Source organism: Trachemys scripta, chromosome 3 (genome assembly GCF_013100865.1).
Source record: "Trachemys scripta elegans isolate TJP31775 chromosome 3, CAS_Tse_1.0, whole genome shotgun sequence".
NCBI lineage: Eukaryota > Metazoa > Chordata > Testudines > Emydidae > Trachemys > Trachemys scripta.
The window spans coordinates 56,987,306-57,004,390 of record NC_048300.1 but is presented as its reverse complement, the minus strand read 5'-3'; the positions used below and the strand labels follow the sequence as shown (position 1 = coordinate 57,004,390).

Below are 17,085 nucleotides of genomic sequence, written 5' to 3'. Positions count from 1 at the left end.
TTTCTGGTTCCTCTGGTTCTGGCAGGGCTCTGCTCCCCAGCTCCGCTCGGGCCCCTGCTTTCTCCTTAGCTCGGCCCCACTCTGTCTGACCCAGGCAATTCCAGCTCACATGGAGGACGGGGACTCCCCTGGCCTCCTGACTCCCTGATTAGCCTGCCCACCCTGTCAATCAGGCTCTGAGGCTGACCTTGAGCATTGGCCTCTCCCCAATCTTTTAGTGCTGGGAGCTAGCCAACCAAAACACCCCCATTGAATGTTAGTAAGGGGGCAACAGTCCCCTTACACTAACATTGTTAGCTTTTTTGACTGCTGCTGCACATTGAGTGGATGCTTTCAAAGAACTATTCACAATGCCTCCAAGATCTGAGTCATTAATTTAGACCCCAGCATTTTGTATGTATAGTTGGAATTTCTATTGTGCATTACTTTGCATTTATCATCATTGAATTTCATCTGCCATTTTGTTGCTCAGTCACCCAGTTTTGTGAGATCCCTTTGTAACTCTTCACAATCAGCTTTGGACTTAACTGTCTGTCTGCAAATTTTTGTCATCTCACTGTTTACCCTTATTTCCAGATCACTTATGAATATGTTGAACAGGGCTGGTCCCAGACCAGATCCCTGGGGACCTAGCTATTTACCTCTTTCCATTCTGAAAACTGACCATTTATTCCTACCCTTTGTTTCTTATCTTTTAACCAGTTACTGATCCATGAGGACCTTCTTTCTTCTCCTATGACCACCTACTTTGCTTAAGAGCCTTTGGTGAGGGAACCTTGTCAAGGCTTTCTAAAATCAGGCCAAGTACACTGTGTCCACTGAATCACCCTTGTCTACATGCTTGTTTACCCCCTCAGAGAATTCTAGTAGATTGGTGAAGCATAGTTTCCCTTTACAAAAGCCATGTTGACTCTTCCTCAACAAATCATGTTCACTTATGTGTCTGGCAATTTTTTTTTTTAAATATAGTTTCAACCAATTTTCCTGGTACTGAAGTTAGGCTTACCGTCCTAGAATTGTCAAGATCACTTCTGAAACCTTTTTTAAAAATTGGTATCACATTAGCTACCCTTCAGTCATCTGGTACGGAAGTGGATTTAAGTGATAGGTTACATACCATAGTTAGTAGTTCTACAATTTCATACTTGCGTTCCTTCAGAACTCTTGGGTGAATACCATCTGGTCCTAGGGACTTAAACTAAACAGTAATATCAATTTGTTCCAAAGCCATCTCTATTGACCCCTCAATCTGGGACAGTTCCTCAGATTTGTCCCCTAAAAAGAATAGCCCAGGTATGAGAATCTCCCTCATGGTCTTTGCAGTGCTAGCAGTTTAACAAAGAATTCTCTTTACATTAATCTGAACTGAGCTGTCTGACAGAACAGTGGGGGCAAAGACATGATGGTGAGCCTCTTGCACGTGACAATTGCTGAGATAGCACATTGCTTGAAGTTTGTGACTTTTCATACAGAGTGAGCACAGGCTGTTTGGGACCTTTTGCATGTGGAACATAATTTCTGAGAATAAGAAAAGGATGTTTGTCTCCCTTCTTCCCAGCAGAATGAAGAGGGGATTCAGAGGCTGCCCTAGAGAGAGAGGGCCCTTGCAGGCAGTTGGAGTGTATCTCGTCACATGTGGCTAATCCATCTGATAAATCTCGGGGAAATTGCATTAGGTTAATTGTGTTTGGTCACTGAGCCAAGTGGATTAGAAATGAACACGTACTCCCTGTCAGAGGAAGAGGACATCTTTATAATTAGATCTCAGGCAAAGATCCAGACCCCAGCTCCCAACCTGAGCCGAATCACAGACTGTGTTGTGGGGTGAAAGCAAGGACTGAAGTTAGCGTCTCAAATGACAGTGAGCTGTTCTGTGTTGTAAAAAAGGCCAAGACTGCACAGCCAAGAACAGGAGGGAGGGGTCTTTCAGGCATGATAGTGGGACTCCTCCAGGGAGAAATTTCCCATTGATTCTCAATATAACTGTCTAGAAGCAGCTACTAGCAAATGTTTGGTGTATTTATAGCACTTTCCATACAAGCATCTCAAAGGGTATAGAATCATTAAGATGGTCAAGAAGGTAGTTTTCACTCAGTATGTTGGAGATTTGAAAATAATTTTGGTTTCCATAGATTTAGAGAGAGAACAACTTTTTGTTTAAATATTTTTGACAAACTTTTTAGCAATCATCTTCAGTGAGAAAAGTGGGGGGTGAGGGGAGAAATTATTTCCTTCTATTTTGCCCCATCATCTTCCCCTTTCCCTTTTTCAAAGGTAAATTGGAAAAGAGGAAGTAAATGAGGAAAAGAGTAAGAGGGGAAAAACAAAATCATTTTTGGAGATTTTATTGAAGAAATACCCAGGGGAAAAAAAAACATTTTTGTGTGTGTAAAGGGGCCATTTTTTCATCATTTTTAAACCAGCTGTAACAATCATTAAACATTTAAGGGTCCCAGTACCCTCTGACGGGCAAGCTCAGGTGTGAGAGAGGCTGTACTCTCTATTCACATGCACCCTCTCTGCCTGGTTCATTTTATAAAATACTTTTAGTGTTTCATTCTGTAATCCCCAGTAATCTATATTTTAAAACCCTCCAGACATCTCATCTGTCTACAGTTAGTGTTATAACAACATATAGGTAGCATTTCACACCTCTGAGTCAGCGTGGAACTCCATCCTGGGGCTGGGATGTGGACCTGGAAAATGCTACTCTAAAGATAGGTTATGGGATGGAGTGGGGTGCTGGAAAGCTTTTACTACTACAAGTTTGGGATAACCATGTTACTCATGTGAGCTCTGTAGGCATTCCCTGACAGCACAGCTATAAAACTTTTATTGCCATTTGAGTGGTCTCAAGCGCAGCTCCCCATGAACAGCTGTTTGTATCAGAAAAAACACCATGAGAATGGTTAGTAATTGCCTCCTTGGTCAGCAGAGAAGGCCTGGAGCTTGACTTCTCATTGCCTAAAGGTGGCCACTGCAGATAAGAGTTGAGATGCATTCATATCTCAGCATGGGGAAGCTTGTACAGCTAGTGCCTGGGCTGAATCTCCTCAGTAGAAGATATGTCTCCACGGCTGTCGAGCTGTCTCACCAGCACTGAATTCACTTGAGAGAGGTGTTCTCTTCTAGATGAGAGAGGAAAGCTGAAGTCCTGGCCACTGCTAATAATTAAAGACCTCATGGCACTTTTTGTAACCCCAGTATCCTGGCCAAATTTCCATCTGGGTAATGACACCTCCGTGCTCCCCAGATTTTGGTGAAGAGCTCTCTAGGCATAGTTCCACATTTTCAGTGCGGTTACACCAGTGCCAATAAGAAGAAAAAACTCTACAGACCTCATGGTATATCTCAAACTTACACTGCAGGAGAGAGCATCAGAATTTGGTTAACAGTTTGGGGCTGCTTTAAGGAGATGCAGAGTAAGTATAATTGTTGTTATAACTCTAGCTCTAGCCTGGAGTATCATATAGGGCATCAGACAAGGAGCAGGCCCTGAGGGAATGGAATGGAAAAGGGCAACCGCTCTTGTGAAAACATGTAGGGCATAAAGCTGCTCACCAGCTAGAAAGAAAGAGAGAGACATCCTCTCCCTTGCTGGTACAGTATTGCACAACATGGTGTGTTATGTGAGGGTGTTTTGCCTTTCTCAGTGTGGATCACTGTCAGAGACTAGATTCAAATTTAGGCTGGCCATTGGCCTATTCCAGTGAGATTCCAAAGTTCTTATGAATGTGCCTTGAAAGCCGACATCCGTCTCTGCTGGCTCTATCGATCCCACAAGCATATAACAGTCATTACAGCTTTGGCATGGACAGCAAGAGAATGTGGGCATTCCACAAGTGCAATACAGGGCACCTCTGCCAGGGCTTTGCCTTTTTCTCTCAACTGCATGAAAGAAGTAGCCAATGCCCTCTGATGGGGAAGGGAGATGTAGATAGGATAATCCAGGTGGCAGAATGTGGGGGCACATAAACTGCACCAAGCGTGCGATGCTATAGGCTGATTGTATGTTTTCCATACAGGATATTCCTGAAGTGGTGTTGGATTGACACGACGCTGTGTTAGTCTCACTGAGTCTCAGTCTCCATGAAAGCACAAGGCAGCCTTGTTCTGGCAAACAAACAGGATAAACCTGGGGCAGGTTAGGACAAATGTACAGCGATAGCATCCAGCTGTGTTGCAGCTGATCTGGCATCCAGTGGCTCACTTCACCTGCCTTTGCTCCTATCCCCTGCCTTGTCCCCAGAGAAGCCTGACTTTGCAAAAGGGCTTTATTTACTCTCCAAATACAGTTTATTCTGCAGATTAAGTGGGAAAAAAATGAAGCCCTTAAAAAAAAAAAACACAAATAAACCCCTGAGCTGTCAAACAACAAGTCCCTTAAAAGGGCAAAATATGCAGCTTTCGATGGACTGCACAGATCCCTCCTTTCAGACTGCTGGCAGGAGACTTCCTGTTTGGATGGGGTGCTCACAATGGGTGTTGTGTTTTGAGATCCGTCATTTCCAACCTCCTCACCCCTTTCATCCCAGCACCTCAAGCCCCTCGGGCCTGGGTCCTGTCAAGACTAGATCTGGCAGTTAAAACGTAAACTAGAAAGGGTATGTTAGTTGTGAACAATCCCTCCTCTACCCAGCAGGGGATACCCCTTGATTCATGAAACAGCCCCAAAGTACTTATCTATTTTAAAAAGTGATGGGGAAAAGTGGCCTTGCTGAGTTATTGCTGTCCATGAAGGGGCTCATCGATGCCCTTACCTGTCTGCTTACTGGACTGTGACATGCTGATTTCTCCTTTATTATTGATTTTTTTGTTTGATCAGAATGAGAGGTTTTTGATCCTTTCACAGCCTGCAGATGAATTCTCCTTCACGCACACTTTTTGCAAGGTAGGCTTTATTGTACTTGGGTTCCTAAGCCACTGCAGTGAGAGAAGGAGAAATCCAGCAAGAAGTTGTGCCCTATGCTGGCTGCTGAGTTTTATTGATGAGTCTCATTGCTGGGAAGTGGGGAGGGGGACTTGTGTGATGAGTTTCCTTCTCCTCCATCATCTTCATTTCTGCTGCACCTTGGTACATATTTTCCCCCAGAAGTGGAACAGGTGAAACCCCAGTTGAGACTTTCTGATTAAATTCCTGGCCTGACTGGAAGCAAGCTGTTCTATCATGAGCCTATTGTCATATGATTTCCAGCCCAATTATACTGACTCAAACAAATTTCCAAACCTTTTTGAAGGTTTCCCCCATCAGTATTTCTCATTCAGGGCATAGTGAAGGTTGGCACCATTTTTCTATCTTATTCATTTTAGTTGCAAAAACAGCATGTGCTGGGTTAGAGATGGAGAAATGTTGTCCTTTGATTGAAACAACAAAGTCTTGTGAGAACATGAGAACTTGCAAAGTGGAAAAAAAAAATGCTATATTTGCTCAACTTAGCATTCACTCTTTTCAGCTCTCTGTCTCACTCTGGAAGGACATTGACATGGAATTTAACCGGATGTTTTTGCTTGTGGAGTTGTATGGAACTTGATTCTTTTTGGTTTCTATCAAACCTTTTCATTTGATTCACAGGGAGTTGCACCCTCAGAGTTTCATTTTGCATTTCAGGTTTGAAAGAAGCCCAAATATCCAATGGGGAAGGAATAAAAAAAAAAAAAGCCCAAAACTAAAATGAAACTCTTCATTTTGTGTTAATATTTTAAATCAGTCCCTGGTCTGCTTGGAAGGTTTTTCTGAATCTGAGGAGAACTTTTGACAAACAGGCTGAGTTTTGAGTTTATTTTTATCAAACCCCAAAATCCGGTGTAGTGCAAGGAGTGTGGGTCTGGATTTTGTAGCAAAGTTTAGCACAGTTCAGTTTGCTGCTCCATGATTCTCACAAGTTACTTTCTCATCCCATCCAGGAATTAGCAATCTAAAATCACCCTACCATAAGAATCTGAAGACCTCAAAACCATAGACTCTGAACCAGGCTCAGTAAGCAGAAACAGATTAATGGCCTCATTATTAGGGCCCTACCAAATTCACGGTCCATTTTGGTCAATTTCATGTTCCTAGGATTTTAAAAATAATATGAAATTTCATGATTTCAGCTAATTTCATGATGTTGTAATTGTAGGAGTCTTGACCCAAAAGGGAGTTTGGGGTGGGGGGTGGGGGGGTTTACAAGGTTTTTGTGCAGGGGGGTTGTGGTACTGCTACCCTTACTTCTGCACTGCTGATGGTGGCAGGGCCGCCGAGAGTGGGTTCGGGCCCCCCCAGCAAGGGTGGACTGGCTAAACAGGGCTGACAAGGGGGGGAAGCTGGGCCCCCTTCCAGACCGTCGGGCCCCGGTAAGGCGATGAGGCATAGGAAGCCAGGCCCTGGGCCTCCTTCCAGACTGCCGGACCCCGGTAATTTGTACCGGCTTCCCCCCACTTTCATCGGCCCTGGCTGGTGGCGGTGCTGCCTTCAGAGCTGGGCGGCTGGAGAGCAGCAACTGCTGGCTGGGATCCCAGCTCTGAAGGCAGAGCTGCTGCCAGAAGCAGCGCAGAAGTGAGGACGGCATCGTATGCTATTGCCACACTTACTTCTGCGCTGCTGCCTGCAGAGCTGGGCCCTCAGTCAGCAGCCGCCATTCTGCTGCCATCCAGCTCTGAAGGCAGTGCAGAAGTGAGGATGGCATGCTATGGTATTGCCACCCTTACTTCTGTGCTGCTGCTGGCGGGGCACTGCCTTCAGAACTGGGCGCCCGGCCAACAGCCGCTGCTCTCTGGTTGCCCAGCTCTGAAGGCAGTGCAGAAGTAAGGGTAACAGTACAGTGGACCCCCGTCCCCCCCCAAATAACCTTGCGAACCCCCTGCAACCCCCTTTTGGGTCAGGACCCCCAATTTGAGAAACCCTGGTATTCCCCATGAAATCTGTATAGTATAGGCTAAAAGCACACAGAAGACCAGATTTCATGGTCCGTGACATGTTTTTCCTGGCCATGAATTTGGTAGGGCCCTACTGGTTATTCTGAGGATCTTCCTGATCAATGTGTGGGCTACTAAACATTTCCTGATGGGCGAGGTTTGTGTTTCTTCTCTGAATATATATGGCTCTTTTTCAGACATCAGGGATGTTTTTCTGTGTGAGGGGAAGATGTCTTGAATTGCTCCTGTTAATACATCACTTTTCTGAGCAATGTATCCTGGTGCCCATCTTACACTTTTTTTTTTTTTTTTAACCCAGATTATCCATATCCTTTCATAACAAATTCACTGTCCTGGAAACTATCTCCACTATAAGGTAGACAAGCTCCTAAGCTATGAAGACCTGTCTGATTCTGCTAAACAGTTGTCTCCAACAGAGAACTCAGGGGGATCACCAGACCACCTCCCCACTCTTCTTTATTCCTTATCTTTTACAGTGGGAGTGAGCGTTCTTCTCCAGGATAAGAATCAGTCCAAGATTCAGGTTAGATCCTCAACTATACTAAGGTCCTTTAAACCATTCTGTCAGTGGAAAGGGGCCTTATAGTGGCCATAAATAACATTTATACTCACATTAAGGCCCCTTTACATTGCTAGAGTGGTGTAAAGTGGTCTTTGTGTAAATGAAAGTCCAGGCTATTGTATTGTGGTCTGTTTTTAAGCATTTCAAACCCATGTGCCTGATACATGTGTCAAGGCTGCTTCCCCACTCTGAACTTTAGGGTACAAATGTGGGGGCCTGCATGAAGACTTCTAAGCTTAACTACCAGCTTAGATCTGGTCTGCTGCCACCATTCCCAAATGGATTCCCTTCCCTGGGAAGCCTTGAGAAACTTCACCAATTCCCTGGTGAATACAGATCCAACCCCCTTGGATCTAAAAACAAGGAAAAATCAATCAGGTTCTTAAAAAGAAGGCTTTTAATTAAAGAAAAAGGTAAAAATCATCTCTGTAAAATCAGTATGGAAAATAACTTTACAGGGTAATCAAACTTAAAGAGCTCAGAGGACCTCCCTCTAGCCTCAGGTTCAAAGTACAGCAAACAAAGACAAACATTCTAGTAAAAGGTACATTTACAAGTTGAGAAAACAAAGGAAAACTAACACGCCTTGCCTGGCTATTTACTTACAAGTTTGAAATAGGAGAGACTTGTTTAGAAAGATGTGGAGAACCTGGATTGATGTCTGGTCCCTCTCAGTCCCAAGAGCGAATGACTCCCAAACAAAGAGCACAAACAAAAGCCCCCCAAGATTTGAAAGTATCTTGTCCCCTTATTGGTCCTTTGGGTCAGATGCCAGCCAGGTTACCTGAGCTTCTTAACCCTTTACAGGGAAAAGGATTTTGGAGTCTCTGGCCAGGAGGGATTTTATAGTACTGTACACAGGACAGCTGTTATCCTTCCGTTTATAGTTATGACAACGTGGGTCAGCACCTGGTGTATATATTGGCCTGTGTAAAAGCACTTGGCAGCAAATCGGTTACACTAGTGCTTCCCAAGTTCTGGCATTCGTATCAGCTGGTACCTACAACTTGTGTGTCTGAGGCTGTAGCCTTCTTTACTTTAATAATTTTGTGTTCTGGGCCCTTGTGTGCAATCAGGGCCAATCTCTCACTGTAACCGACAGTGGAGTTGGGATGCTCCAAATCTCAGTATCTGTTGTGAGCAGCCAAAACACCTGTTTCAGGTTAGAATGTGCACAAGTGAATGGATGAAAAGCATTGGCTGTTATAACACGGGGATTAGTCCAATAAACAGACATGTTTAGGAACAAGACAAAACACAACCATTCTCCAGCAAGCCAGCAGTGGTAAGAGATTCATTCCATTAGATGAGGGGAGCTGGGGGCTACCAGTTTTACTGTAGAATAGTTCTGGGGATCAGATGTTTTCATTAAAAGGCAGCACTCCAAGTTTCCTGAGGTGTCTGCCTAGTATCTAGGAGCAAATTCTTGCAGTGAATCAGATATGGGCTCATACATCTTTGCTTTTGATTTCTCCAGGGCAATACCACAGACTGCTGACCCCACCCATCTGTCTTCTGGAAGGAATATGGGGTGGAGAGGGGAGATTACCAAATAGCTGTCTAATTAGTTTGACTCCTCCCACTCCTCTTTGCCATTGTGAACTGTGCTTTATTCTGTGCACCCTATACAGTGAAATGAGGAAGGGGTTAGGTCAGTGTGCCAGGTAGAAGACAGTATGATATTATGCCGAGTTAAACCACAAGTATATAGAAGGGGAAATAAATACAGATAGAAATTTCCTATGACTGTTAATGTCAGTTACTATTCCTTGTTTCTTCATCACTGAGTGTAATTCTGATGGAACTTGCTGAATTGAGGGCCCCAGAACGGTTGGAGACTGGAGTCCCCTGTCTATCCCCAGAGCAGAGTTAGCATGAGCAGCAGCACTGCAAGCTTCCCTCACAACCATTATGCCTTAGTCCTGACCAAAAAGGACCCACTCTCACAAACCAATTTTTGTGTGGTTTAAAAAAAAAAAAAAATCAGTAAGGGTTTTTTGCCAAAAACAACTGGAAAATTCTGAAAACATGAACATTTTCAAATTTTTTTGGGGGGGGGAGGGCAGTTTAAAACAACCTCACTTGGAAAGAAACATTTTGAGTATTCTAGTTACAATTTAGTTTGAAGTGGCTCCCGTTATTGCCCTGCTAAAGTAGCAGTTCTCGAACAGTAGTCCTATGCAGAGCCACCTCTGTCGCTGTGGGGGAGCATGCAGCAGTCTTTAAGCAGTGATTCTGCCTGATGATTTTTTACCCCAGCCCCCTCCAGGACTCTCAAGGTTTCTAGAAGGCTTCTTTAGCCACCAAAACTAAAAGACACCCCCAACCCCCAAGTCCTTTGCTGCACCCTGTGCTCCTGGTTAGCTAGCCTTCATTGTCCCCTGCCGTTTCAACTGCTTCAGTATTCTTTGGCACTTCCTGTCCTAAACTGTTGTGCAATATTGCGTTCTGCTCTTTCCATGTCCTCCATCATTGGTGTCTGCTGTGTGGGGTAAAAACTGTTGCATTCTGTCCCAGAGGGGTTTTCTGTCAGCTGTGGGTGAATTGAGCAGCTGTGCGTGTCAGTTTGAGTGGAATTTTCCAAAGGGCTTATTGTTGGCCTAACTCCTCTCCAATTCAAGTCAGTGTTAAAACTCCCACCGATTTTGGTTGGAGCAGACTTAAGTGAATCCTGACTGCTTTGAAAGTCCCAGCCTAGCTCTGTCAAACCTTTTGGGAACTTTTGGGATGCAAGATGCTATATAGCCATGGGAGGTGGTGGTGATGTATTAAGCCTTGACTAACCAGTCCATCTAGATGGCTCTTTTGCTCCTTAGCATGACAGATCAGTCTGTTCTCTGCCTGTTACACTGATGGCGATGATAACCACAAATAACCTGTGCTGGATGGTGCGGATTGTCATTTAATGGCTTCTCTTCCTGTCTTCTCTGCAGATCATGATCAGTAGATAGCATCTCACACCATGACCATGGCTCCCCGGAAAAGGAATCGTCATGCTTTGGGGTTTCTTTGCTGCTTCGGGGGAAGCGACCTCCCTGAAATCAACCTCAAGGATAATAACCCCCTCCAGTTCCTGGAGTTCTCTGTCCCAATCCCATCAGCAGAGGAGCTCAATGCTAGGTTCTCTGAACTTGTGGTGAGTTTCTGCCATTGACCTTATGTTTTACAGGGTGTGGGAGAGGTTTCCTGTGGGGGTAATGTAAGTTCTTTGGGGCAGGGACTCTTTTTTTTGTTCTGTGTGGCACCTAGCACAATGGGGTCCTGGCCCATGACTGGGGCTCTAAAGTGCTGTGATGATGCAAACCACACATGATGATAAGGAATCCTAACTTGTTGGGAGCTGGGAAAAACCTCTAGTGAGTTGTGTAGACTACTTCCCTATGTTGTGGTAGGGTTTAGTTAATCACTCTTGAATAGAAGGCTGTGTAACTGCTGCCTTGAATAGTTCTTTGCTAAGATTCCAAGGGAAAAGATGGACAATTACTTGGACACCAATAATATTTCAGGTCTGAATGGGATTAAATCACTACCAACAGTGATTCTTTCTTACAGGGTTAGGCAGATAGCCCTACCAATATGCCTTGGAAGAAATTGCTTCCCAACCCTAAATCTGGCTATCATGGCATCAGTACTTTGATCCCTGATCATTGCTCCAGAGATCAATTTCCTATGGCTGCCTTTGGGATAAAATGCACGGTTAGAGAGTACACCAGGAGATTTGGGGTTTTGGCCCATGTATGGAATGGAGATAGTACTTGTTTCTCATCTGTCACCAGCAGGAAATCACTGACAAGTAACCATGGCGATTTTGTTGCATCTGTCAGCTGCCTTTGATACCTTTGGTCACGAGGTGGTGGTGACACAGTTGTAGGTTTTAGCAGGAATGGAAGGAGTTTTTCAGTTGAAAACAAGGGGCAGTATTGAGCAATTTCTCAGTTGCTCCAAGGTTCCTCTAATGTAGTGTGCTGGAGGATTCCATTCTTCATGGCCATTCCTTTCCCTTCCCCCCTCCTGTTCAGCATGTATGTGAGGCCACTGAGGGGAGATGGAGACAATATGTATTATGGTGTCTACAGTAGGAAGAGGACACCCAGCGGGACCCTTGCGATGCAGTTGACCAGCTTATCCGGTGTCTGAGCAAGACTGGGGTTTAGATAAGGGTGAGATGTGTGTGACTACAGATAACACTTAGGTTATGCTGGTGGGGTGGGGGAAGTCAGTAGTATTGGCAAAGAAGATACTGGCTCCCTCAATTGGAGTTACATGCCTGATTTGTCAAATAGTTAGCAAAAAGGATCTCCAGCTGCTTCAGGATGACCAAACAGCTGCAGTGGCCAAGATTTTTTGCATCATATATGGTTAATCAGAAGGTTGCAACCTTTTCCTTTGGATGTGGATATTGTCACACTGACCCAGGCCTTTCGCAGCTTGAGACTGGGTTACTATAATGTGCTTTATATGAGGTTACCCTTCAGTCTATTGGAAGCTGCAGATGACACGGAATATGGCAGCCTGCTTGCTGATTGGTGTTTCTTATGGGAGCATATTACACTAATGCCCTGTGATCTACATCAGCTGCAGTTTATTTCTGGGTGCAATTTATTGTGTTAATTTTTCACCTACAAAACTTTAAATGGCTGGTCCTGGCTAGCTCAGCCTGTTTTTCTATCAATGTCATATTATGATGGCTGAAGTCAACCAAAGCACTGGAGCTATTTTCCCCATGGGAGGTCCCTGAAGTGTTTGCTATCCACCTTGGTTTGCCAGAACCTGAATCTGCTGACCTTCAAGTCCCACTGCAGGGTCTATGATGCTCTGCCAGGTTTTTCCTGGTGGGGAGGAAACGTTTCTGGGAGGAGACTGTGTGTATATACGATATAGATATAATGATGGGCGATCACTCGTTACCAAGTATGATCATCTTCCGTGGGAGTTATGGGTCCTCAGGTGGCTAATAAGGCCAATCTTTGAACCAAAAGTTCGGTTACAATGAGGGCAGATGTTTTCAGGCTCAGCAGGAGGCTGTTGACCATGACTGGAGACCAGTCTCTCTTTCCTCCTGCATCTCTTGTCCTCTTCAGCTTGTCAGCGAGCAAGTTCAAAATGCAGGGGACCATCATGTAGGATTTCACTCCATTTTAAGCGATCCAGGGCAAGTGTCAGTGTCAATGTTATACTTTTTTTAGGTTGTCCTTCAGCAAGTCCTTATAACGCTTCCGCTGTCCACCCACGTTACAGTACCCTTCTTTCAGCTGAGCGAACAGGACCTATTTTGGGAGGCAATGGCTGGCATCTGGACAATGTGACTAGCCAGCAGAATTGCCTTGATGCTGGTGGTCTTTGCCTCTTTCAGAACGCTAATATTGGGGCGCCTGTCTTCCCATTTGATCTTCAGAATCTTATGAAGGCAGTGTTGATGGTGCCTCTCAAAGACTTTCAAGTCATGTCTATAGGTTGTATGGGTCCAAAACTTGGACAACAGTGTTGGGAAAATAACAGCTTGATAAACAAGAAGCTTGGTGTCTGTCCGAATGTTGTGATCTTCAAAAAACCCTCTTCCGTAAATGGAAAAAAAGCTACATTGGCACAGTTCAGGCGATGTTGAATTTCTGCATCAATATCTGCCTTGGATGAAAGATGACATCCAAGGTAGAGGAAATGGTCGACATTCTCCAGTGCCACTCCATTGATTTTGATAGATAGGGCATGTAACACCTCATTTGGAGAGGGCTGATAGAGCACTTCACTCTTCTTGATATGAAGAGTGAAACCAAGACATATGTAAGCATCGGCAAACACATTCAAGATACTTTGAAGATCTTTCTTAGAGAGGACAAAGATTGTGTTATCAGCATACGGAAGTTCCACAATAGATGTTGTGGAAATCTTACTTTTGGCTTTCAGCCTGCTAAGCCTGACCAGCTTTCCATCCATTCTGTAAATTATTTTAACACCATCTGTAAACTTCCCAGCAATTAGATAAAAAATGACAGCAATAAAAACTGCAAACGTGGTTGGAGCAATGACACAGCCCTGGTTGACTCCTGTTTGCACTTTGAAAGGTTCACTCTGGGAGCTACTGCTGCTCAGAACAGTCGCTTTCATGTTATCATGAAGCAATTTTAGGACATTGATATATTTATCAGGACATCCAATCTTAGAAAGTACAGTCTAGAGGGCACGGTGATTCACTGAATCAAAGGCTTTAGTTAGATCAATAAAAGCCTTGTACAGTGGTCGGTTTTGCTCCTGACACTTTTCTTGCAGCTGCCATGCTGTGAAGATCATATCTGCAGTTCCACAACATGGTCGGAAACCACTCTGACTCCGGTAACATTTCTTCTGACAAATGCAGAAGGCGGGTTGTAAGGATCCGCGCCAGAACTTTGCCTGCAATGGCTAGGAGGGAGATACCATGATGATTTCCACAGTCCATTTTGTCACCCTTTAAAGAAAGGGGATAATCAGGGCATTCATCATTTCACTGGATATATCCTCCTATCCAGGTTTTAAGGATAAGCAGGTATAGCGGTTGAATTAGCTCTGGGCCCCCGTCTTTAAAGATTTCAACGGGGATCCCATCTAGACCTGCTGCTTTCAGGGCCGGCTCCAGGCACCAGCCTGGCAAACAGGTGCTTGGGGCAGCCGCTCTGGAGAGGGGCGGCACATCCAGCTATTCAGCGGCAATTCGGCGGACAGTCCCTCACTCCCGCTCGGAGCAAAGGACTTTCCGCTGAATTGCTGCCGCAGATCGCAATCACGGCTTTTTGCTTTTTGGGGTGACCAAAACCCTGGAGCCGGCCCTGGCTGCTTTGTTGTTGTTCATCTGCTTAGTGGCACTGTGTACCTCATACAAATTGGGAAGTATCAGGGGGTAGCCGTGTTAGTCTGTATCTACAAAAACAACAAAGAGTCTGGTGGCACCTTAAAGACTAACAGATTTATTTGGGCATAAGCTTTCGTGAGTAAAAACCTCACTTCTTCGGATGCATAGAGTGAAAGCTACAGATGCAGGCATTATATACAGACACATGGAGAGCAGGGAGTTACTTCACAAGTGTCGAACCAGTGTTGACAAGGCCAATTCAATCAGGGTGGATGTAGTCCACTCCCAATAATAGATGAGGAGGTGTCAATTCCAGGAGAGGAAAAGCTGCTTCTGTAGTGAGCCAGCCACACACTCTCAAAGAAACTGAGGAACCACCTGATCAGCATCCTATACAGCAGACAGGAGAAGATCAAGAATGAGCTCTCAGAACTGGAGACTCTCATACAATACCAGCCTTCCACACAAACTTCAACTTGGCTGGACTTTACAAAAATGAGACAAGCCATTTACAATGCACATTTCACTTCTCTACAGAGGAAAAAGGACTGTAAGCTATCTAAACTAATGCCTGCCACTGGGGGCTATAACAATGGTACCCTCAACTCATCTAACAACATTGTCAATCTTTCCAACCACACACTTAGCCCAGCAGAAGAGTCTGTCCTATCTCGGGGACTCTCTTTCTGTCCCACCATCCCCACGAACATGATACAGTTCTGTGGTGATTTGGAAGCCTACTTTCGTCGTCTCCGACTCAAGGAATATTTTCAACGCACCACTGAACAGTGCACTGACCCACAGGAACCTTCCTACCAACACTACAAGAAGAGGAACTCTGCGTGGACTCCTCCTGATGGTCGAAATGACAGACTGGACCTCTACATAGAGTGTTTCCGCAGACGTGCACAGGCTGAAATTGTGGACAAACAACATCACTTGTCCCATAACCTCAGCCGTACAGAACGCAATGCCATCCACAGCCTCAGAAACAACTCTGACATTATCATCAAAGGGGCTGACAAAGGAGGTGCTGTAGTCATAATGAACAGGTCAGATTATGAACAGGAGGCTGCCAGGCAACTCTCCAAGACCACATTCTACAGGCCACTATCCTCTGATCCTACTGAGGAATACCAAAAGAAACTACACCATCTGCTCAAGAAACTCCCAGCTACAGTACGGGAACAAATCTACATGGACACACCCCCAGAACCCCGACCAGGGGTATTCTATCTGCTACCCAAGATCCATAAACCCGGAAACCCTGGACGCCCCATCATCTCAGGCATTGGTACTCTGACAGCAGGATTATCTGGCTATTTGGACACTCTCCTCAGACCCTATGCTACCAACACTCCCAGCTATCTTCGAGACACCACCGACTTCCTGAGGAAACTACAGTGCATTGACGTTCTTCCTGAAAACACCATCCTGGCCACCATGGATGTAGAAGCACTTTATACCAATATTCCACATGAGGATGGACTACAAGCTGTCAGGAACAGTATCCCTGATGAGGCCACAGCAAGCCTGGTGGCTGAGCTTTGTGACTTTGTCCTCACCCACAACCACTTCAGATTTGGGGACAACTTATACCTTCAAGTCAGTGGCACTGCTATGGGTACCCGCATGGCCCCACAGTATGCCAACATTTTTATGGCTGACTTAGAACAACGCTTCCTCAGCTCTCGTCCCCTAGTGCCCCTCCTCTACTTGCGCTACATTGATGACATCTTCATCATATGGACCCACGGAAAGGAGGCCCTTGAAGAATTCCACCTGGACTTCAACAATTTCCACCCCACCATCAACCTCAGCCTGGACCAGTCCACACAAGAGATCCACTTCCTGGACACTACAGTACAAATAAGTGATGGTCACATAAACACCACCCTATACCGGAAACCTACTGACTGTTATACATACCTACATGCCTCCAGCTTCCATCCAAGACACATCATACGATCCATTGTCTACAGCCAAGCCCTAAGATACAACCGAATTTGCTCCAACCCCTCAGACAGAGACAAACACCTACAAGATCTTTATCAAGCATTCGTAAAACTACAATACCCACCTGGGGAAGTGAGGAAACAGATTGACAGAGCAAGACGGGTACCCAGAAATCACCTACTACAGGACAGGCCCAACAAGGACAATAACAGAACACCACTGGCCATCACATACAGCCCCCAGCTAAAACCTCTCCAGCGCATTATCCACGACCTACAACCTATCCTGGAAAATGATCCCTCACTCTCACAGACCTTGGGAGGCAGGCCAGTCCTTGCTTACAGACAACCCCCCAACCTGAAGCAAATACTCACCAGCAACTACACACCACACCACAGAAACACCAACCCAGGAACCTATCCCTGCAGCAAACCTCGTTGCCTACTCTGTCCCCATATCTACTCTGGCAACAGCATCAGAGGACCCAACCACATCAGCCACACCATCAGGGGCTCATTCACCTGCACATCCACTAATGTCATATATGCCATCATGTGCCAGCAATGCCCCTCTGCCATGTACATTGGCCAAACCGGACAGTCCCTCCGCAAAAGAATAAATGGACACAAATCGGACATCAGGAATGGTAACATGCACAAGCCAGTAAGTGAACACTTCAATCTCCCTGGTCATTCTATCACAGATTTAAAAGTCACTGTCATTGAACAAAAAAACTTCAGAAACAGACTCCAAAGAGAAACAGCAGAACTAAAATTCATTTGCAAATTCAACACCATTAATCTGGGCTTGAATAGGGATTGGGAGT

The 17,085-nt window shown here is 45.2% G+C and overlaps 1 protein-coding gene across 6 annotated transcripts in view; it reads left to right on the top strand.

The window, feature by feature from the left end:
- Positions 1-17,085, top strand: part of DAAM2 (dishevelled associated activator of morphogenesis 2) — a 245,228-nt gene that overhangs the window by 86,534 nt on the left and 141,609 nt on the right. For all 6 annotated transcript variants that reach the window (XM_034764798.1, XM_034764800.1, XM_034764799.1 and 3 more), the window contains one exon: positions 10,411-10,613. In XM_034764798.1, the coding sequence (XP_034620689.1) occupies positions 10,440-10,613 (174 nt within the window). In that variant the 5' untranslated portion in view covers positions 10,411-10,439. The remainder of the gene's footprint in view (positions 1-10,410; positions 10,614-17,085) is intronic.